The sequence below is a fragment of the Gymnoscopelus braueri genome (assembly GCF_963280865.1).
Source record: "Gymnoscopelus braueri genome assembly, chromosome: 24".
Taxonomy (NCBI): Eukaryota; Metazoa; Chordata; class Actinopteri; order Myctophiformes; family Myctophidae; genus Gymnoscopelus; species Gymnoscopelus braueri.
Genome location: NC_137626.1, coordinates 15,673,624 through 15,697,526, shown reverse-complemented (window position 1 = coordinate 15,697,526; position 23,903 = coordinate 15,673,624). Strand labels below are relative to the sequence as shown.

Here is a 23,903-nt window from a genome sequence, read left to right as displayed (position 1 = left end):
GTGGTCCTAGACATGGTGGATGGAAGCTCACTTAAAAAAAATGGATTTTTGGAAGTGCATAATCCTATTTATAGGTTATTAATGTCATCATGTGTCTCGCTAGCCAATCACAGTGCTGAATAGAGTCAGCCAATAGAGTCAGCCAATCACAGTACAGCTAGGGGTCTACTAATGGGCCAATCACAGTGCAGGAAACTAATACTAACGAGGTGTCCCAACCCCACTTATAGGGGCGGCTACACCGCCCAAAAAAGACACAGATACGTTCCCGGTCTTGACGGGTTAATAAAAAGAAAACTTGGTATTGGTAGCACATTATTCTTATTTAGAGGAAAGTGGTTATTTGCTGGCTGACGGAGCACTTGCAGTCGGTGATTTCAGCCTGATTTAAACTTTCTCCCACAATGGTGTGTCGTGTGCCAAAAATAGCCGATAAGGGGGTGGAATATAAATTAAACTTTATACATTAATGGCTTTTTTTTTTTTTTTTTTTGGTACTTCCATTCCCCCACCTGCATGGGAGTCAGACTTCTGCTGTTGGCTGCTGAGGCGCTTCAGTGGAGCGCTGTGGCGGAGGTTGAAGGCTAATTTATAGTTTGTTACGTGAGCGGGTCGCTCACGTAACGAACTACGTGATTCAACAAGATTGAACAGCAGTCAGTGGTGGAAAGTAACTAAAGTACATTTACTTAAGTACTGTACTTCAGTACAGTTTTGAGGTACTTTTTCTTTACTTGAGTGTATGTACATTTTTGGGCGGTGTAGCCGCCCCTATAAGTGGGGTTGGGACACCTCATTAGTACACATTTGCTGTACTGTGATTGGCTCATTAGTACACCCCTAGCTGTACTGTGATTGGCTGACTCTGTTGGCTGACTCTATTCAGCACTGTGATTGGCTAGCGAGACACATGATGACATTAATAGCCTATAAATAGGACTATGCACTTAAAAAAAAACATTTAAAAAAAAAAAACGTTTTTTCACTTAAAAAACGTTTTTTTTTAAGTGAGCTTCCATCACTGTGATGACCACTGTGATGACCACACCGCCCACTTCACACTGGGTGTGATTTTTATACCTTAATCAGGGCAGGAATTTCAGGGAGGCCACGAAGGCCATATGGCCGTCGTTGCCCCTCAGTTTGGCCTTTTGATCCCTCAGAAATATGGCGCGCCCTGAGGCCACAGTGGCCTTAATGCCCCAGCTGACTGTACCACTTTCTCCTCTGTCTCTTTCTTGTTAATATGTAGACACCGGTGTCTCTTTCTTGTTAATTTGTAGATACCAGTGTCTCTTTCTTGTCATGTAGACACCAGTATCTTTGGTTGAGTGTCTGAATTCTTAACTCCCCTGAGTCCCCATCTTTAAACCAATCCAGTAACTTTGATTGGTGCAGGGCTAAGCATGGATCAGATTGTAAATACCATCATTTATTTATTTCACGGCAAAATCATCCATAACCCTTAAATTCAAATAACTATTTCAATGGACTAAATTAAAACATTGTTTTATTTGATGGCCTTCCTGCCCTGGCATTTGGCCTTTGTGCCCTCAAAAAATGGGCAACACCAAAGGCCAAGTGGCCTTGCCCCTAAAATGACGAAATTACAGGCCTGACCTTAATACTTACTATACTTCTACTCCACTACATCTCAGAGGCAATTACTGTACCTTTTCTCCACTACAATTATTTGACAGCAGTAGTTACTAGTTATTTTTTAGAGAATATCTGCACACTGAGCTATAGCTCCAAAAAAAAAAAACACTTTGTATTATTACAAAGGCAACATTTCGTCCATCTAGAGTCTAGGCGTTGCCCTTGTAATAATAAAACGTTTTCTTTGGGGGGGGGGGGGGGGGTGCTATAAGTCAGTGTGCCGATATTTTACCTCTCTTTGATTGCTGCATTTTTATCCAGCACCTGTCCTGAATACTTAAGATTGTGCACACAATCTCCTCATTGAAGTGTTACTGTTATTCTTCTGACCAGAAACTTTTCAGAAAATGGAGAAAAAAAAGAGCCTGTGATCCAATGGATCCAACGAGAATATGGACACTAGGGGTTGTTTAAGTTGTTGACGATTTACGGCCGATGTACAAACGTGTGTGTGTTTGTGTTGTTTGCGTCGTCGTGCTTCATGCAGGACGTGAACCTGACCCTGCAGGAGAAGCTGTCCATCAAATGCATGGAGTACTTCTCTCTGATGCTGGAGGAGAGGAGAGACGGCTGCCCCAGCAGACTGCTGCTGCTGCATGAGCAGGAGATGCTCACTCAGGTATTGGTATTTGTTTGATTTGATTTTTTTTTTCAACTCTTTTCATTTCAAGGGACATTATTTATTCGGCATTTGAGCCACGAACCACCGTTTGATGAGATTTAAACTCTCAGAGACCCAAGACTTCGAATATTTTGTTGTCGTTGGATACGATTTGGTCTACAATTCCTTCCGTGCTGTATTGATGTTGGTACCAATAGGAGAGGTAACAGGCAAACGTTGATCAAAATAACAATTCTTTCATTAAGTAATGCCGATGTTTATAATAATAATTTAACTCGTAAAATGAAACCAAGAATTAAACCAAATGGACCCGTGAGGGGTCCATTCGGTTGAATTTTACACTCTCAAGAGTTAAAGATCTTTAAGGGTCCATTTGGTCACCAACTCTCCATCATTTAGCTGGGGATCACCTGGAACCCCCTCAAGGACCACTGGTGGTCCCCTGACCACTGAGAACCACTGGTTTACAAGACACCATTTTACGATAACAGCACGTTTGTATTCACATAATGGATTCCATTACAGCTTAGTCTTTGAAGCTTAGCTTGTCTTCTCTCTCAAGCTTGACATATACAACTTACAACAAAAAGCCTCTTTCCTAAAACATATCTCAGATTTTTCATAATCATCTAACTCAAGGAAATCAACACAAATAGAAGACGTTTTTACTAACAAATACCTGTCTTGTATCATCATATTTAGGGAGAAAATAATAATAAATCAGTTCACAAAACAGACAGTATTTCTCTTCCTCTGGAGTGGCATTAAACCTGACAGTTTCTAGAGCTAATGATATACAAGACAACTGTCTCTCTCTCTCTTTCTTTCTCTCTCTCTTTCTTTCTCTCTCTCTCTCTCTCTCTCTCTCTCTCTCTCTCTCTCTCTCTCTCTCTCTCTCTCTCTCTCTCTCTCTCTCTATCTCTCTCTCTCTCTCTCTCTCTCTCGCTCTGGTAAGTAACTCTCTCTCTTCCTCTATCTTTCTCTCTCACTCTCTTGCTCTTCATATCTCTCGCTCTTTCTCTCTCTTCATCTCTGACTTCATTCTTTCTCTATCTCTTGCTCTCACGTTCTCACGTTCTCTCTCTCTCTCTCTCTCTCTCTCTCTCTCTCTCTCTCTCTCTCTCTCTCTCTCTCTCTCTCTCTCTCTCTCTCTCTCTCTCTCTCTCTCTATCATTCCCTCCCTCCAAAGTTTTGCCTTTACTTCTGCCACAGACACACGCTCGCACATGCACGCGCGCAAACATGCACACATTCCTGATCAGTATTCTCGTCGCATTTGGACTTTGGTGTCATTTATCAGACCAGGCACAGGGACAGAGGCGACGCATCACAAGCACACACACACACACACACACACACACACACACACACACACACACACACACACACACACACGCACAGTCGCACGCACACACACACACACACACTCACGCCCACACGCACACACGTGCAGTCACGTGCACATAAACACACACACACACACACACACACACACACACACACACACACACACACACACACACACACACACACACACACACACACACACACACACACACACACACACACACACCGCTACATTGTAATAAAGGTGTGAGGCTGTGAGCTCACAAGAGGACAGATTTAATATTCACCACACACACACACACACACACACACACGCGCACACACACACACACACACACACACACACACACACACACACACACACACACACACACACACACACACACACACACACACACACACACACACACACACACACACACACACACACACACACACACACACACACTTGATCTCCGAGGCTCTGTGTGTTCAGCAGACGATGGACAGATAAAGTCTTTCAAAGGGAGATGCTTTGCCAGCATCTTATCTTGAGCGACGCCTTACCCCTTATGCCTAAACTTATAAGCCATATTTGACTTATTTGAAAAACATTTTAAAATAGTTCAACTAGGCGATCTACATTGGCATGGTTGTGAGCTTGTAGATCGGCTATTTGAACTATTTTTTAAATGTTTTTCAAAATAGTAAAAAATGGCAAAAAGAGTTTAGGGATAAGGGGTAAGGCCCCTTAAAACCCTATATGCTTTATTTACCGGAGTCCCCCAGGGGTCTATACTAGGCCCCTACAGTTTTTTTCCCCTCTACACCAGTGGTAAAAGTGTTGAACTCTTGGACTCTGTGTGGACGCAAGTACCCATTTTTGGATGGAGCTCTCACAGATGCACTATTGTGATTTATTGAAAAAAAAGTTGTATTTTTTCCATCCATCCTCAAATATGTGTCCTCTCTCTCTCTCTCTCTCTCTCTCTCTCTCTCTCTCTCTCTCTCTCTCTCTCTCTCTCTACTCCCTCTCTCTCCTCAGGTGACCCAGCGGGCGGGCTCAGATAAGATGAAGTGTTTCTTTAGGATCAGCTTCGTGCCCAGGGATCCTGTGGAGCTGCTGAGGAGAGACGCGGTGGCGTTTGAGTACCTCTACATACAGGTATAACTATACCGCCTCAGTGGCCTTGTGGTTAGAGTGTCCGCCTGGTGATCGGGGGGTCAGGGTTCAATTCCCCGGCCGGGTCATAAGAAAGACCATACAAACTGATACTGACATACTGAAATTATAATTATTTTCCTTTGAAAATTTAGCCAATCTACATGCTCATTATGCGACACTTTGTGAGCTTGTGGGTCTGCAATTTTCTTTTTTTTTCCTTCATTATTTTTTATAAGAATCGTTTTGCGAGAAACTTTGAAAATATGTCGAACATAGGGACACGAGGGTTAATGTGGTTAACATAATTTATTTTTATTTTATTGAATTGTGACGTTATCAAACATGAATGTAAAACATAGATGCCAGACGGTCTATGTTTCCCAAAAGGAAATGCATGTATTTTAATTCAGTGGGACCAGAAGCAGGGATAAAACTTATCCCACGATAGTTGATTCCACCCCTAACCAGGCATATTAAATCCCGCATAGATATGTTTATTTGTATGCTTTTCCTACCCTGAAATAATGATCACAGTATCCATTAATCAATTTCCTGACTTTGCTATCTTGTTCAGAGGGCTAGATGTAGCCAAAAATGATGAAGTGGAGGATTTCTTAAAAACAGGGATAAGCCAGATTGATACAGTATCTGCTCTGATGAAGGCCAACAAGGCCCCAAACATTAGCATTTATTGGTCTGGCCGAGATAAATTGGTGAAATGTATCTAAAAAATTGTCCTTTTTTTCCCTCCGGCTTGCTGTAGAGTTGCAACGATGTGGTGCTGGAACGCTTTGGCCCGGAGCTCAAGTACGACGCTGCCCTCCGATTGGCCGCTCTGCAGATGTACATCCTCACCATGACAACCAGACAGACCCAGAAGGTCTCTCTCAAATACATCCAGTAAGTTTAATGTATGTCTGTCACTGTCGTCGGGCAGAAAGCTCTTATCTCCATACTCTTATCTTTTGGGGGGGGGGGGGGGGGGTTCACCCTACTTGATCATACTACAGCGCAGTGGTGAAAAGTACATGTGCTCAAGTAAAATTTTGAGGTATTTTTTACTTTCTTCAGTATTTACATGTATCAATACTTCTACCCCACTACATATCTCTGAGGAAAATATTGTACTTTTACTCCACTACAATTATATGAAAACTTTAGTTACAAGTTACTTGGTAGATTTTTCGATTATTATTACTATTTTAAAAAGATCTTTTATACATTTTGAACTTGTGAAATGGGACATTCTGCACAATGAGTACTTTTACTTTTGGTACTTTTAAGCATATTTTGATGCCCATACTTTTGTACTTTTACTCAAATACATTTTGAATACCAAACTTTTAATTGTATTTAATACATTGAATTGTATTTCCATATTGCGGTATTGATACTTCTACTTAAGTAAATGTGACTTAAGCGAATGTGAGTACTTCCTCCATCACTGATACAGTGTCACACAAAAGCATCAAAAGTAGCTGATCTGCAAGCTCGAAATGCGTCGCTTCGCGCCGCGTTTCGCGCCGCGTTTCGCGCCGCGTTTCGCGCCGCGTTTCGCGCCGCGTTTCGAGCTTGTAGATCTGCTACTCTTGCTGCTTTTGAATTTGAATCCTGAAAAGTAACCGTTTTGGACATATGAGGTTTCCACCCGACAGAGACGATATGCGCCACTGATATTGTCTGCAAGGTCAAACAAACACACAGCCGTGGGGAAGTCTATTAACAATAAATAGCAGAGATATAGACTGAACTTGTCCATAATCTCGGCTTGAAAGACACAGTCAAGGTAGTTCCCACCAGAATAGATGTTGAATAAGATACGACGAGAAAACTTTTATTGTCTATTCAAATTTGCATAACATTTTAATATGCCTTCGGCGCTCTGGCAAACACTGTGTAAAACAAGACAATAAAAACCACAGCTAAAAAGCCATACATCCATAAAACACAATACAATACACTTTCAATAGCAGAAGATGTCTTTATCCGAGGACATCTTCTCCCGTATGAGCGCAAACGCTCATACGTTTCATTTCTGCTGTAAGTCATTACAGCAGAAATGACTTTGTCTTTGAAAATAAGCTCTCGAGTTTTATTAGTGTTTTATCCTTTTGACAGATATGTAGAGATACCATGACTTTTAACTATTTTTTTTTATATTGATGCTATATTTTTATTAGGCATGCAACGATTTATCGTAAATCCATTCAAATTGTTTCAAACTGGTGGCAATTTATATCGATTTAATAAAATATTTATCGCGATGCAAACAGCAGGAGAAAAAAAGAAAATACAGGATCTTTGTAAGAGAATTGATTAAAAAGTAGTTTTCAGTCGTTTGCTACTGTATTGAAAAGAGGATAAGAGAAAACACAGTATTGTAAAAAAATATATATATATTAAAGAGAAGAAAATACTGGATTTGTGTAAGAGAAATAAAAAAATAGAATAAAACGAAATTCGGTCATGTCTATTAATTTTGTGTTCAAAAAATCTTGAAAAATCATATCGTGAACCTATTCGTACGGGTGAGTTGAGTGAATCGTTACATGCCTATGCTATAATATTATTGTCTCCGCCAGGCCGAAAGGCATGGCGAGAGAGTATGTTTTACCCCCTGTCCGTCCGTCCGTCCGTCCGTCCGTCCGTCCGTCCGTCCGTCCGTGTGTCCTGTCCGTCCGTTACCACCTAATCTCCGGCACCGTTGGCCCGGCCGCTGCGAAACTGTGCACACACACTCCCTGGATGCCAAGTCAGAACCTCTGGCCCAAATGTTTCAGATTGGCCTGTTATAGCGTGACAACACACAGATAATGTGTGTGGGGGGGAATTTATTGGCAAAACGACTACATTAGGGAGAAAAGGGGGTAAAATGAATGAAATGAATGCTGTCAGAATGCTGTCAGAATGCTGTCAGAATCGAGTGGAGCAGTGTTTAACTGAAGGGGAGTCTTCTACATGCCATCCTTTTTTTTTGGGTATCTATATATATATATTTTTTAATTATAAAAAATAATAATAAGTACATACAACCCCCCACATCCCTCCCCCTGCCCTCCCCACATACAAACCCACATACATAAAGAACAACACAGATAAAACATAGTCAAAAGTAAAGGTACAAAAAGAAAAGAAAAGGAACAAGAACAGACAAATCTACAGACACTAAGTAGCTTCAAGAAATAATAGATCTAGACTGAGATAGCTGTAGAGATAACAACCTATCTAGATCTCTGATACAGGTAGGGACAACGTTTCCATATAATCAAAATAAGGTTGCCAAATCTTCAAAAATGTGTCAAACCCATTTCTCAGAAGATAAGTAATCTTCTCAAGAGGAACACAACTGTTCATTTCTGAGAACCATCTCGCAATGAGGAGGGGGGAGTCAGACGTATATGTTATTGCAATACATTTCCTACTAGCAACTCCAAGTGCCACCTCTATCAAAGCTCTGTGCGTCTGTCTGTGCGTGCGTCCCCAAAATCTCTTCTGCCCGGTTCTCCTCAGTGGCTGCACACAGCCATTGACCATTACCATGTGCACGGAACACCGAAGCCCGTTTTTCGCTTTCCCCAAATGTCAGCAGTTTATTAACGTTTTTGTGTTCGCTGGCTCACGGGTTGCCAGATCATGTGCGTGAAACAAGCGCCAGTGTTGCCACATCCGTGAAACAAGCAGACCATCCGTGAAACAAGCGGACCATGACGCACTTTGGGTGCTCATATCCCCCGACGGGTATGGTGTAGTAAATTAAATTTGTGTTTTCTTAGATTTGCACTGATAGCAGTGAAATTGCCTAAGAGGCAAACTTCAGGGTCTAACCTAACGGGAAGGGAGCCTCTGTAATTTTAGCCAGTGTATCACAGATATACCTGAATGTTTTAACTTTTATACATTGCCATGTGCAAAAAGGAGCCTTCTTCTGTACCACACCTAAAACATAAATCTCAGATTTGCATCTATGCAACTTTTGAGGTCTATATAAAGTTGGTGTTCACTGCCATCCTCCTCTCTCCTCCCCAACAGGAAGGAGTGGGGTCTGTCGCTGTTCCTGCCTCCCGCCGTGCTGTCCAGCATGAAGGTGAAAAACATCAAGAAGGCTCTGACGCACATCCTCCGAACCAACCAGAACCTCGTGCCTCCCGGGAAGAAAGTATGCAACACATGTTCATTGTCTAACTCTTTTTTATTTTGCCCTTGCAAAAGATGAAGCCGTGCACTCGGACGCCACCAGTCATAGAAGCGTGTGTCTGTGTGTATAACGCACGCAAAGACAGACTTTTGACACACGCACACACACACTATCTTTCTGATGCAATATATAGAAATACTTGCATACCTCAGCCCGTTTCTCCCCCTTGTCAACCTCTAAGACCCTCTGTCATAACCAGGCCTTGAATACTAATGTGAAGAACAGCGTGAAGCAGCATCACACAGATGCAAAACTAGTTTAAAGAGCATGGGTTCATAAACTTTTTCCAACGGATACCCAAAAGATATATTTGTTGTCTCCCTGGAACCCAAACTTACAAAAATGCCTTATGAATGAATCACTTAAAGGGATAGTTCACCCATTTTTTTAAATCTGTTGATTATTCACCCCATGGAGACTTGAATTCATGGATATTCTTCTGTTTTTATCGCATTCCTAAGCCAATAATTTGATGACCAGCGGACCGGTAGGCAAAGACTCTTTGTGTCTCCTAATGGAACCTCTGCCAGTCATCAAATTATTGGCTTAGGAATGCGACATAAATGCGATATAAAAAATATCCATGAATTCAAGCCCAATTTGAAAATAGCCAGTAGCCAACAAGCTCACAATGGGTCACGAAACAACGCGTTACAAGCTTGTAGATTGGCTATTTTACGCTGTTAGAAATACCATAAAGTATAGAGATTAAGTGGTTAAAAGATATTCGGAAAATAATATTGTATGCCTACAGTACAAGAGGACATTTTGAGTGGCCAAGATTTGTCCACATAATACATTTGTGGAAAAAGTGTTTCAAAATATATCCAAGTAAATGTAACAATAATTGATGTCTGTCCTTCCTTCCTTCCAAACCTGGAATGTGAAACATTTGCATGCATGACAGTGGCAGCTGGTTCATTAGAGAGAGACACACACATACTACAGCCAAGAAACAAGCAAAATAATTCAGACTGATGCTCATTACGCTCTCCAAATCCTTGAGCCAGCCTGCTGCCTACATCAGATATTCACTCCTATTCTGCATTGTGGTTGTTACCAAGTGAAGGTTTCACATCCTTAAAGATACCGTGTATGTTTATTATTGTGCATACATTTTTGTGGTGTATCGTTGTATTATATGTATATATACTGTATGTTATATTATAATCAAAATGGTAAGTGTTTTGACAATTATGGCGGCCCCACTTGCAATACCCTCCCTGGCCTGGGGAGGTTGGGAATCGCTGCTCTAAAACATTAACCCATTCAATGCGGGAACGCATCTGTGTCATTTTAAGATTTATTTGGCTATTCAAAAATAGCAGATATATGAGCTTGTAGATCTGCTATTTTTGAAAAATCTTGAAAATGTGTGCAAATCTTTGAATGTATATATCTTTAAAGTGATCATTTGTAACTCAAATCTTTGCCTCTGGGGGGTCCCTGGAACTATGGGGGTCTGCGGCCAAATACATAATGTTTGTTGTTTGGTTGCTATATCAGCGGTGCTCCAACTTTTTCATGTCAAGGACCCCCAAAATGATATGTACAGTATTTGGCCGCGGACCCCCATCTCAAAACATGTTGTTCCAAGGACCCCCAGGAAGCACAGATCGGAGTTAAAAATGTTCGCTTTTAAAACATATATATACAGTATATTCAAAGAGTTGTACAAATTGTCCACGATAAAAACAAAATAGCCAAATAAATCATAAAATGACACAGATGCTATTCCCGATCTTAACGGATTAAACATGCAACGCAAACACAAAGTCTGGGAGTCAACACATGTGCTTCTTGTCTCCCTGTTATGCTACAGCTGACTGCTCTGCAGGCCAAGGTGCACTATCTGAGGTACCTGAGCGAGCTCCGACTGTACGGAGGGAGGGAGTTCAAATCGATACTGCTGGTAAGGGCTGTCCGCTCTCTAATGTTTGTTTTTCTTTACACTTTAACGCTGAGCAGAAACTTGTTTTGATTCAGACCTGGTCTATAAAACATTGTGTGTCCTCAAGTAGTCTGAGGTTACATTCATATTTCTTAAAGGGATAGTTCACCCCAAAAAAAAAAATGGAGATTTTGATGGCCAGCGGACCGGTAGGCAGCCGTTCCGGTAGGAGACACAAAGGAGACTCTTTGTGTCTCCTACCGGAACCGCTGCCGGTCATCAAATTATTGGCTTAGGAATGGGACGAAAACAAAAAAAAATATCCATGACTTCGAGTGTCCATGGGGTGACTAATCGATAGAAAAAAAAACGTCATTTTGGGGTTGAACTATCCCTTTAAATAGTTTTACATTCATACAAACTCTGAACTCTGACTGGGGAGGAGGGAGTTTGGGAGATATAGCTTAGTCTAATGATCGTTACATCCTGATTTGGAATAACATATTTCGATAGAAGAAGAAAAAAAAGGTTATGTACTGTATGTGGACAATCAAAATGATGTGCCATACTTATGCACGTCAAAAAGGTTGCCGACCCCTGGTCTAGTGATTGACATTTCATGACTTTTTTATCCAATTGTCGTAAAAAAAAAAAATAATAAAAAAAAACCTAGACATTGACCAGAGAGAAAGCAGCCCACTGGCCGGTAATTAGAGTCTTTTAGTCATGTTTAATGACTTTGTCTCTGCCTCCTTGTCTTACACACAAAACATTTAATCATTTATTCATGTCCACGTAAGAGATACAATACAAGGACACAAATATTACAAGGTGCTGTAAAAATGTACAGTCAGCAAATCATGGACAAAATACCCACACACCCTTCAGGGGTACAAGTAACAGCGTCTTCGCCATATTTGGCGGCTACCGACAGTAGAAGAGATTGCACAGAATTGTGCAAGCCGTTTAGCTGCTCTTTTTGGCGTCCCAAGTTGTTGGAAGCCTCTTACAACCAACCTATGTACGTGTCCTAGGCTGCCAAAGATAAACACAAGTAGATTGCACCTATAGCCTAGCTTTGTGATGGTATGGAGGAGCGGCTGGTATTTAACACACACCGTCCCTCCCTTCTTGCAGCAGGGAGAGAAGCAGACGGAGGTGACCCTGTTGGTGGGGCCGCGCTACGGCATCAGTCACGTGATCAACGCCCGCACCAACCTGGTGGCCCTGCTGGCCGACTTCAGCCACGTCAACCGCATCGAGATCCTCACCGAGGACGACACCAACGTACGGCTGGAGCTGCACGTTCTGGACGTCAGGGTGAGCGGCGCGCACACACACACACACACACACACACACACACACACACATAGCCTACCATCAGGAGGTTGAGGAACGCAGAGGACATATCGTTGGGCAGCAACGATATTTTAACGTTTTTTTTCAACACTTTCTCACTCACAAGACGGCAAACGGGTGACTTCTTGGGATGGATTTGACCAAACGTCAAATGTTTGACTGGAAGGGGGTTCTCTCGACGGCACATGTTGACTAGGGGGAATATGAGTTACAATTCTGACACAACTCTTAACTAGTTGCTTTATAGATTTAGATTATTATTACAAAAACAAGGCTTACTATACTTTTGTACTTCTTCTTCTAACAGAGTATTTCTACATTATGCAACTTTTTCTTAAAAGGATCTGAGCCTTATATGCCCATTATAATTCAAAATATTTAAAACACCTTAAATTATTTATTTATTTTAGAAATAATTCATCTTTTACTAAAGGGGGCAGGTTGATGATGTCATTTGTCCTTGTGTGGTCCAGCACTTCCTAAGGTTAATATGAGCATCAAAACAACATTTTAAATGTGTTTATTAGCACATGCATTCCACATGTGCTAATAAACACATGACATCATTAACTTGAGACGGGCATTGTGTAAAATGCTTGAGTAAGAGATTAATTATTTCTAAAATAACCAAAACATTTACTGTGTTTTTCATTTATAATTTTTGTTACAAAGGGCAATTATAATGCATCAAGGCATATATGGCTTATTAGCCATGGATCCTTTTAAGTAAACGTTTTTAAGCTTTTAAGTACTTCTTCCCCCACTGCCGATTTGATAACTGATTTGATATTGAAAATTGGATTTAATTTGAAGCATTTAACCCCATGGTATAATGGCTCACTGTTGCCTCACAGCAATACAGTCCTGAGTTCCAACCCGACTGGACTCAACTAAACTGGGGCCTTTCTCTGTGGAGTTGACATGTTCTCTGGTCCTTTTCTCAGATTTCATGCATGTTAGTGTTACACACGTTGAATGATGTTGAAATTAAGCAGTTTTAATGAATGGTTCTTCATGAATAATACAACCTTACAGTAGATGTAATTCTCATCTTTGTCAGTTTCTGGCACTACTTGCTTCTAGTCCAGGCTCTTAGGTATATTTATGTCAACAAATCTGTATTGCTGTCTACAAATTATGTCTAAAAGCATCAAATGTGGTGCTTTTAGACAGACTTGAACAAACTTACCCTCATATCTCCATAAGAGCCTGGATTATTCACAGACAAGGTGGCAATGCTTAAACCGCACAAATCTCATATATGGGCGTCTACTGCCATCTACTGGCTAAAATGAGGAAAACAGGCGAGCTTGTCGCAAAATACTGTATATATTAGGGGGATGTCAACAGTAATAACATCACAACCTATTCTGAACATAAGACAAAAATAAATTACATAACAAGTGATCAGGAAGTAACTTAAGTTATATTAAAGTAGAATTTAAGTTAAAATTTCCAGGCAGGAGAATAGTAGTTTAATGATTCTTGCTGTTTGTTTGTTTCTTTCTTTCCATCATTCCTGCATTTTGTTGTCTTTTAATCACATTCTTCTGTATCTCTCCCCTTATTTCTTTATCTTAAATGTTTCCCTCTGTTATTCTTCTGCAGCCCATCACGCTGATCATGGAGTCCAGTGACGCCATGAACCTGGCCTGTCTCACTGCGGGCTACTATCGCCTCCTAGTGGACTCACGCAGGTCCATCTTCAGCATGGCAAGCTGCAACAGCATCAGCGGGGATGATGCCAGTGAGTTACCACGTACAATACAGTGTATGCAGATGTGTGTGTGCACGTGCGTGTGTGTGTGTGTGCACGCGCGTGTGTGTGCTCACGCACGCATGCGTTGCTGCATGTGTGTGTGCGTGTCAGTATGCATGCAGAATATTGATGGACAAAAGACCCTAATGTTATGTGTTTTAGTTTACACACTAACCACACCACATAAAAACCTTCAAAAATTCCATAGCTGATCAAGCCTTTTTTTCCCCTGCTCCGTTCAGTTCAGTGGCCATACGACTCGTCTCCAGGGGTCTGCGAGGAGACGTCTCCCAGCCAGGGAGACCCCTACACCAGGAACTGTTCTTCTGACAACGGGCAACGGGAAAACAGCATCTCCCCGTACCACCACCACCCCGAATCCCAGGACCCCGACAGAGAACCGCTAGGCAGCAGGAGAAGCCCCCTGCCCCCTCCGGTGCCCCCCGCCACCAGACACAAACCGCAGGACTCGCCCCGGAGCGCCAAAGTGTCGTTTATTTTCATAGGGGGGGACCCGCCGCCCCTGAACTCCGCCGAGGGAAACCCCAGGAACCTGGCTTACGAGCGGCTGCTGGAGAGCCCGGACTCGGCGGCCGATCAGGAACGGAGGAGGCCGCCGGCCTACTTCCACGGCAGCAACAACAACGCCGCCGGCGACTTCCGGCCGCGGGACGCCGACGGGGCGCCGTTTCCGTACGGCGGCCGGCCACACGTCTACAGCAACATAGGAGGGGTGGAGGGCGGCGAGGAGCCACTGCTCAGGTATAGGGGTTGTTGTCACAATCGTGACGTTTTACTCGACGATTAATTGTCATACGTATAAATAAGATCGACATTTCTGCTTGGCTTTTTAGGCTTTGTAAACTAAAATTGCAACAGGGCAGATATGACAAATAACTTCAATAAGTCAAGGACCCCCAAATTGATATATATTTGGACCCCCATCTGAAAAGGTTTTGTGCCAGGGACCCCCAGAAGAGAAGATTTATGTTGAAAAAATGCAAGATATTTTTTCAGAAATGTTCAAAAATAGCGGCACCGAGTGCCGCGAGCTTGTAGATCTGCTATTTTTGAAAAATCGTGAAAATGTGTGCAAATCTTTGAATATATATATTTTTAAAGCGAACATTTTTAACTCAAATCTTTGCTTCTGGGGGGTCCCTGGAACAAAATATTTTGATGGGGGTCCGCGGCCAAATACATATCATTTTGGGGGTCCTGGACATGAAAAAGATGGAGCACCACTGATATAGAAACATAGGTTTTTCAGGAAACTGTTGAGATTTAGGAGACATGTAGAATCGGCTTCAGGTCTCAATGGGTTAACTCCATTTGCTGGGGACCCCCTGGAACCCCCCCAAGGTCCCCGGACCCCGGACCCCACTTTGAGAACCAACACATCAATTCATACAAACGAATGGAATTGATTAACGGAAAAAAAAAAAGAATTGCGATTATCTCAAATAATTTCGATCAGGCGATTATGTTAGACTACTAATCGGTCCTGTGTATCCACAGGGACCTGTGCTACGCCGACATGACGGACGACGCGGAGGACGACGAAGACGCCTCGTGCGAGGAGGACTCCACCGGCGGGGCGGGGACGCCGGTGGAGGGGGGCGAGACGACGACGATGATGACGATGAGGGGACGAGGAGAGGGGAACGGGAACAGCGCCGTGGCGGCGCTCTCCGGGTCCACGGACGACATCATCGACCTGACGTCGCTGCCTCCGCCCGAGGGCGACGGCGCCGGCGGCGTGGTGGACGAGGAGGTGGAGGACGCCCTGCTGCAGAGCCTCAATCTGGCCATCGCCGCCCCGCCCCAAGGCTTCAGGCAAGGCTACGTGTAGCGTGACTAGCGGCGCTGTATTCATAAGCAAATATCAATGGTATTGGTATTCAAACCATTATAGGGATGGTTCACCCGCAAAAATTGGTTATTTTTGTCTATCGATTAGTCACCCCATGGAGACTTGAATTGGTGGATATCTTTTTGTTTTTGTTGCATTCCTAAGCCAATAATTTGATGACCAGTGGACCGGTAGGCAGCGGTTCCGGTAGGAGACACAAAGGAGACTCTTTGTGTCGGAACCGCTGCCGGTCATCAAATTATTGGCTTAGGGATGCGACAAAAACTAAAAAGATATCCATGAATTCAAGTCTCCATGGGGTGACTAATCGATAGAAAACAATGTCATTTTGTGGGTGAACTATCCCTTTAAGACATACATATGACACATAGGACCACAATCGAAACAAGTACCCAGGATTTTTCTTTTATCCTTTTAGCTTTAATGTCTTACTGTACCACGTGTTGTTTACATTTCTGACTATTAATCCCCCAAAACAATGTTGTTGTTTTTTAAAGCCTCATTTTTATTTTTATTTCAGTTAACTTAAATGTATGTTATTTTTGTAATTCTAGTTTTAGTTAAAGGGGAAAACCACTCATTTTCAACACTGAACTATGTCTTTAATACACCTTAGAGCTGTTGTGTGGAAATAAGAAAAAAGTCCCCCCCCCCTTCTGTGTTGCCTAGAAAAGGATAATTGATTGAGGTCATGTGATCAGTGACATACGCAGGGTGTGCGTATGTCACTGATCACATGACCTCAATCAATTATCCAGTTGAAAATGAGTGGTCTTCCCCTTTAACTATAATAACCGTGGCTTCACAGGGACAGCTCGGATGAGGACTCGCAGCCTGACGCGAGGCCGCTCGGCGCCCCGGACGACGCGGATGACGACATCCCTGTATCGCTGATTGACGCCGTGCCGACGGGCGAGGAGGACGGAGACGGAGATGAGGAGGAGGAGGGGAGCGGGGGAGGAGCAGGAGCAGGAGGAGGAGGAGGAGGAGGAGGAGGAGGGGGAGGAGCAGGAGGAGTAAGAGCAGAGAGGAGGCTGGACAACGCGGTGGCCCACACGCTTCACGCCCTGGAGGCCCTGTCCGTCTCTGAACAGAGACCCCCGGCCCCGCGACCACATCCACAACCGCACGCTAGTAACGCAGGTCTGTCCCCACGCTGATGTTACATATATTTATATATTTTTTAAACGAATCTTTTTTACTCAAATCTTTGCTTCTGGGGGGTCCCTGGAACAATATATTTTGAGATGGGGTTCCGCGGCCAAATACATATAATTTTGGGGGTCCTTGATATGAAAAAAGTTTGAGAACCACTGATATTATAGCTGCATAATTTTTTTTTTTTAACTGTTAGGATTTAGAAGACATTTGTAGAATCCCCAGAAGCGCTTCAAAAACATATATAGTCTATTCAAAGATTTGCAAAAAGAATAGCTAAAGAAATCTAAAATGACACAGATGTTTACCCGTTTTTAATGGGACATTTAAAGACAAACAATTATATACAATAATATGCAAAAAAAAAACAGGGGCCAGTTACAATTTGCAGCGGTTTTGAAAGAGGGTAAGGAGTCACACTTTTATTATGCCTGTTGGTAGGGCATTCCACATGCTGGCGGCATAGCAGTATTTGACGAATTTGACGCCCATTTTTGTGCCGAAACTGGGTTCAGGGAGATCAGTGGGGCTCCTTCTGGTGTTGTGCCTGTGTGTGTCTTTTACGCTATTGAAGTAGTCTGACAGGTACATGGGTATTCCTGTGTCACATGTTGTCGAGCAACCAAGTCTGAATGAATGAATGAATGAATGAATGAATGAATAGCATAGCATAGCAACAACATTATTCGAAAATAAGTACGATGAAGTGTAAACTTATAAACTCCTACTGTACCCCCCTTTTGCCAATGCACACTATATTAACTGATAGTTATCACAATTGTGTATACATAACCCAAACATTTACACTGCATGTTCAAAGAAAACATAAAAATGAACAGTAGTAATAACTGAAATAAAATAAATTACTGCATCTGACCGTCATACATGTATTCATGTGTTCACATGCATAAATAAGTACAAGCACTTGTATTCTCCTCTTTACATAGATTCTTGTCCCCTACTGGCCTTTCCAACACGCATGCATGCAAGCACACACAGAGGTTTGTATTACTATTCTTTGGGGGACATCAACGTTTAACACGAAATGATTTGAACACCCAAATCAATGAATACAACGCTGATATCTTTTGTTCTCTTTCTCGTTTCCCAAGGTGTTTTGATATCTCGAGGCTTCAGCCCCGGGTCCTCCTCGGATTCGGGCAACGAGACCAACTCCTCGGAGATGACGGAGATCTCGGAGCTGGCCGCCGCTCACAAGCTCAGCGAGAGCCACCTGCGCCTCCTGGTGGCCACGAGGGACGGCTACCAACCGCTGCTGGAGGAGAAAACGGAATTCCCCACGTCGCCCCCCGGCCCGGCAGGGTGCGCCGTGCAGAGGGGGCCACGGAGTCCTTCTTCGCGTCTCCTCCACCCTCCGGCGGTGCCCCCGAGAACCACTCCCCTGCTGGAGGCCGCCGCGCGGCCGGAGTCGTCGGAGAGCCAGGCGGCGGCGAGGCCCCAGGCTTCCACGTCTGTCACCGTGCAGCAGCAGCTGCGGCCCAAATCGACCACGCCGGGAGGCAAACATCATAAGAAATCGTGCGACTCCGACGGGAAGTACAACACCTTCAGCACGAGGGAAGGTCATCGAGGCGGGAGCAACGGCCGCCTCGACGTGGAGCAGCGCACGTCGTTCGCGGAAAGAAGCGGGAGTCAACGGGGGTGTGTGCTGCCGGAGAGTTCTATCGCCGAGGGTCTCGGGTTCAACAGCCTCCCCAGGGGACGCATCCATATACCTCGCGCGTCATCCTGCACCTCTGACCACATTTTAGAAGTTGGCGAGCCGGGGGACGTCACAGAGGATGACGGGGTGGCGGCGGTGGCGGGCGCGCCGGACGAACACCCGGTGGCGTCCCCTCTCTCCCCGGCTAAGAAAGCCAGAGCGGAGGGGTCGTCGGAAGCGCAAAGTGACCACCCGCCCGCGTCGAGACAGCAGAGCGTGTCGCGGCTGTGCGAGTACCACCTCGCCAAGAGGATTTCGAACTTGCAAGGGGAAGCCCACGGTTCGCTGCAGAGCTCCCTGTGCTCGTCGATAGGCAGCAGCATGAACGGCAGCGGCGCCTGCTGCACGCCGGCCGACTCGCCACTCTGCTCCGCCACGCTGGATTCTAAGCTCCGCCGCGCTCAGCCGCGGCACCCGTTGTCCGGCTCCTCCTCTCTACTGCGAGTTCACACCTACGACAGCAGCAAGCACGAGGGCACAGGCCAAAACGCTCAGGGTAACGCTCAGGGTCACCCACACGCTGACCCGGCGCTCCTACGGAAGATGCTGCCCAACATTCACGCCCAGGCGGCGGGGGCCGAGACTAGCAGGCCCTCAGCCGCGACACACACCTCGTTGATGCATCGAGAAGCTCCGGGTGCCGCCGGCAGAAAGCAGCATGGTGACCCGCACGCTAAGCAACAGGCCAGCGGTTTCAGGGAGCTGAACCAGAAGGACGGCGAGGCGTACAGGCAGCTCCTCAACTACCTGACGGTCAGCAAGATGCATCAAGGGAAAGGCAGGGGCGGGTCGGTGAAAAAGGACAGTAAATGCTACATCACCAGCAACCCCCAGCTGGCGGAGATGGTGAAGAACAGGGGGAACACCATCGCTCGGTGCACCTGCACGCCTTCCTCCACGCCGCCGTCCCATTTCCTCGGTCCCGGTCCGATCGGCGCCAACTCGGCTGCCCCGCAGACGGCAAACAGAGGCCAACATCCGTACCACTCGGCCACTCTCCCCGCCAAGCTCAAGAGGAGTCACGATTCTCACGTTCCAAGACCCGCCGAGACCCCGGAGGTGAGGACGGCTGGCTTCGAGCGGAGGAGCTCCTTCTCCGGTCCGGAGATCGATCTTGAACGCGGCGCTGCGGTCCCTGAGCGTTTCCTGTCGCTGCGTAAGAGGGAGGGCTGCGGCAACCAGGAAGTGAGTTTCGCTTCTGGCAGGAACTGTGGGGACGGCGGCCCCGCCGAACACCCGCCACCGAGATCCAGAAGCCAGCCGAGCGGCAGTTCAGAGGACTGGATGAAGTCGAACCAGAGGACAAAGCATGCGGCCCACCAGTCTCACCCACTTCCTAACGATTCTCTGTGCTTCGCCACTGCCCCCAATTTGACTGTCCCGCGGACGGAGCTGTGCCCCGTTTCGCTAGGATGTGGAGCTCAACCCTCAGCTTTTACCCGACAGGCGTCTACCGGGTCTGTATCTTGCATTACGTCACCCACCCGAAACCTCCAAACACCCGCTCCGCCACCTCCTCCCTCGCTGCCACCTTGTACCTTGGCCGTACCGATGCAAGCCAACGTCGGCTCTGGCAAAACGGGCACCTTGCCCAAGCAGGATTCCATCCAGTACCACTGGAAGAACCAGAACCACGTCCTTCAGACGCTCACTCCGGCCCTGCAGCAGACGGGCCCCCACAACAGCAGCCTCCAGCGGGGCCGAGAGCTCAGGCGCAGCTGCAGCAACATGATGGCGGGTTCCGTTAGCGCCGAGGCGCTCTTTGAGAAACCCTGCCGGAGCCGGAGCCAGCAGCCCTTGCTGGCGTCCCCGCACCAACACGGAGAAACCAAAGTCCAGCGGAGGACGGCGAGGAAGAGGCTCTCCAAGAGCTACTCCCAGGGCTCCGTCTCTTCTCAAAGCACGTGCTGGTCCACCGGCCGAAGGGCGTCCGTGGCGTTCCCTTTGCAGAAAGACGGCAAGCACATGAAGGGCTCACAGAAACTGGACACCAGTCCTTGGCGCTGCAACGGCCCATTTAGCCGCTGCTTCTTCAAGAGGAAGAGCGAGGCGGAGGAGGATGAAATTGAATGGGAGAGGTCCAGGGGCAGCCGTGGTGGCGGGAACAACATCACTATCCAAGGCGGCGGTGGGTTGACGCCGGTGGCTCCGTTCTGCGGCGGCGTGCCGGCGGGCGCGAGCGGCGACCCGCTCTGCGGCGACGTCCTGAACAGCATGAGCTTCGCCGACCGGCTGGCGCGCATCAACGCGCTCAAGGACCACATGTACGTGTTCCCCGCCGGCTTCGCGGACGTCCGGCGGGACGCGAGCGAGCTCATCGCGCTGGTGCGGTCGAGCGTCGGCCGGGGGCCAGGGGATCGCGGCGGGTTGATGCCCCAGATGCCTCCCATCCAGGACCTGTCCCACTACAAGCAGCTCCTCTCCATCGAGTCGAAGGAGCTGGGCCGGGCCTGCCGGCGGACGGCGCAGGCCCACGGCAGTCCCGAGGAGATGCTGCTCGCCGTGACCTGCAGCTTCCAGGTGCTGTGCTGTCTCTGTGAGGCGTGCATGTGTCTGGTCCGGGGCCTCGGGGCCTCGGCCACGCACCAACAGAGGGAGGTGGTGGCCAAGGTGGACGAGGTCGTCATGAACTACATCTGTCTGCTCAAGGCGGCGGAGACGGCGACCGTGGGGGCGCCGGGCGAGCACAGCGTGAAAGCCCTCGTCCGCCACTCGAGCACGATGTCGGCCATCGCAAATGCTCTCACCCGCTCCCTTAAAACGCTGCTCAGCAAGTAAAAAAGCTACTTCCTATAACCGCTTAAACCCTATGTGGTTGACCGGAGTCCCTCATGGCTCTATACTAGTGTCTTTTCTGTTATTGTGGGGAAAGCTTTCGCTGAAAATGGCCGATCGATAAGCTTGTCGATCTGCTATTTTCTGCGAAAGCTTCTCCCAAAATACGGATGCTGAGGTTTAAGTGGTTAAGCCTTGATTTATGCTTGGTTGCGTATTAGTGTCGCGGCATCTGAAAATAGCCGATCTACAAGCTCAGAACGCGTAGTAGCGCAGAACTTTGTGAGCTTGTAGATCGGCTATTTTCGGTGCACGACATCGGCACGAAATGAAGTATAATTCAGGCATTATGCTTCCTGGTGTAGCTTATATGCAGGCAAAAATATTAAATAAAATCTTCTTTGATTACATGTGTATTTTACAGTAGATTCTGGCTTATAAGCGTCAGGTTTGTCTTATCCAAGGTCTGGAGTCTTTCCATAGCAAAGTAGACAACATGTCAGACTTGCTGTGGTCGAACTCTTCAAACATGCAAATCATTAACAAGTCAGATATTTATGTGTAAATAGTTGAAAGGCAATCTCTGATGATGATGATGATGTAATTTGCAAAGCCATACTGTCAACAGACCTTTGTAATATATGCCTAGATAGATGCCCTTTTCCCATGTGCATAACATAGCTTATTTAAACATGTGTAAAATGTACATAACTTTATGAATATATTATTTGCTGTAGATAGAGAGAGAGAGTATTGTATGTACTTAATTTATTATAGGATATATATAATTGAACAGGGTCGGACTGGAGTTAAGTTCTGTTTCAGTGATGAGAAAAGAGAAAAAAAATGTGTTCCCTTATCAGTCCAAGTCTTTTTTATTTATTTTTATTATAGGCTAGCGTATCTCAGTTTACTGTTAGGAGTGATTGGATTTGAAGCGACCTCAATCCTATTGTATTACAATGCAGTTTGTGGTTGAAAGAAGGATCTGTTCAATAACACAGGGACACAAATATTGCACTGGAACTAGTAGCGCTTAATATTGTCACTGTAATGTGTACAATTCTTTTTGAAATATTTTCCAAAAGATAAACACAACATAACACACTGATGGCAAAAAGGACTGTTTTTTTTTGTGTGGAAATATTTGTATTCTTTAAAGTCCATCAGTGTTTGAGCACTGTGTTATGATTATATCAAATACATTTTATTTTCTGTTACAATTTTTGGCAATAATTTGTGTGCTTGAATGATTAATTATTGTACACCATTTGTCTGATTAAACATGGTGCAGAGTAATACATCATTCAAGCAAAGGAGATTTTTTTTTTCTCCCCTGATTTATCAGGATGCATTTAACTCAACAATCAACTCCCTTGTTTTTCTTCCACAACTCCTCCAGCCTATTAAAACAGTTTACATATAAATGTGTGTCTCTTTCATGTCTTCTTTGCTCTCCAAGTTTCTTTGTGTCACAGATGCTGATTGTAAGATATTGTAACATGATATGTGCTATTAGGACAAAACAACATAGATCTTTTATTGTCCATTTTATTAAAACACTTTGAATGCTGTAGTGCAGTGGTCCCAAAATTATTTTAGGGGGTCCCCAGATGATTAGCTTAATGTGCAACATTGTTTTCTCACTGTTTTCTCAAACCAACATACAGTATGAAGTTTATACAAGATATGTGGACATTTCAAAATGTACAATTTTATGACTTTTTAAGACCTTTTATAATACCAGATTGTCAAATATTACGTAAGAAAGAGGCAAACATTGTGAAAATGGCCGATCGACAATGAACATTTTTAACAAAGTTTTGTTTCTGGGGGTCCCTGGCACAACATATTTGAGATGGGGGTCCACGGCCAAATACATGTCATTTTTGGGGGTCCTTGACATGAAAACGTTTGAGAATCAGTGGTTTAGGAGAAGATGTGTGTGCCATGACCATTTTTGTATAGGCCTACTCTCTGCGTGCGTGTTTGTGTGCTGTGTGTCACACTGCAATGATTTGCATATCCTCGCATACTGCCCTGTGGAAAGTCTGATGACTTCTCCATTTACGCTGAGTGCAGTGTTTCCTGGGGACACCCTGGGGTCCTTGAGGGGGTTTCCAAAACTCTGTTCAACAACATTAATCTTATTTTATACCTCAGCTGAGCTATTCAAAAAAATAGTCGATCTATAAGCTCACAAGCTTATAGATCTGCTAGCTTATAGATCTGCTAATTTTGAAAGATTTGGAAAAAAAAGTTTTTGGGGGGTGGAATTTTGAATATTTTGAAAATGTTTAGCACAGATCTTCTCTGATATGGGGGTCCCTGGCACAACATCTTCTCAAATAGGGGTCCACGGCCAAACATTTTCATGTTTGAGAACCTGCACCTGGCT

General features: G+C 45.1%; 1 protein-coding gene across 1 annotated transcript in view; it reads left to right on the top strand.

Annotated features, from left to right (window-relative positions):
* Positions 1-22,142, top strand: part of LOC308080492 (FERM and PDZ domain-containing protein 4-like) — a gene marked incomplete at its 5' end in the record, with an annotated part of 118,376 nt that extends 96,234 nt beyond the window's left edge. Inside the window, 12 exons of the mRNA XM_080422389.1 lie at positions 2,147-2,278; positions 4,653-4,772; positions 5,536-5,672; positions 8,802-8,928; positions 10,790-10,879; positions 11,996-12,178; positions 13,826-13,964; positions 14,219-14,738; positions 15,495-15,812; positions 16,658-16,761; positions 16,852-16,992; positions 18,120-22,142. Of these exons, the coding sequence (XP_080278515.1) occupies positions 2,147-2,278; positions 4,653-4,772; positions 5,536-5,672; positions 8,802-8,928; positions 10,790-10,879; positions 11,996-12,178; positions 13,826-13,964; positions 14,219-14,738; positions 15,495-15,812; positions 16,658-16,761; positions 16,852-16,992; positions 18,120-21,508 (5,400 nt within the window). The 3' untranslated portion in view covers positions 21,509-22,142. The remainder of the gene's footprint in view (positions 1-2,146; positions 2,279-4,652; positions 4,773-5,535; positions 5,673-8,801; positions 8,929-10,789; positions 10,880-11,995; positions 12,179-13,825; positions 13,965-14,218; positions 14,739-15,494; positions 15,813-16,657; positions 16,762-16,851; positions 16,993-18,119) is intronic.
* Between the last annotated feature and the right edge of the window lie 1,761 nt (positions 22,143-23,903).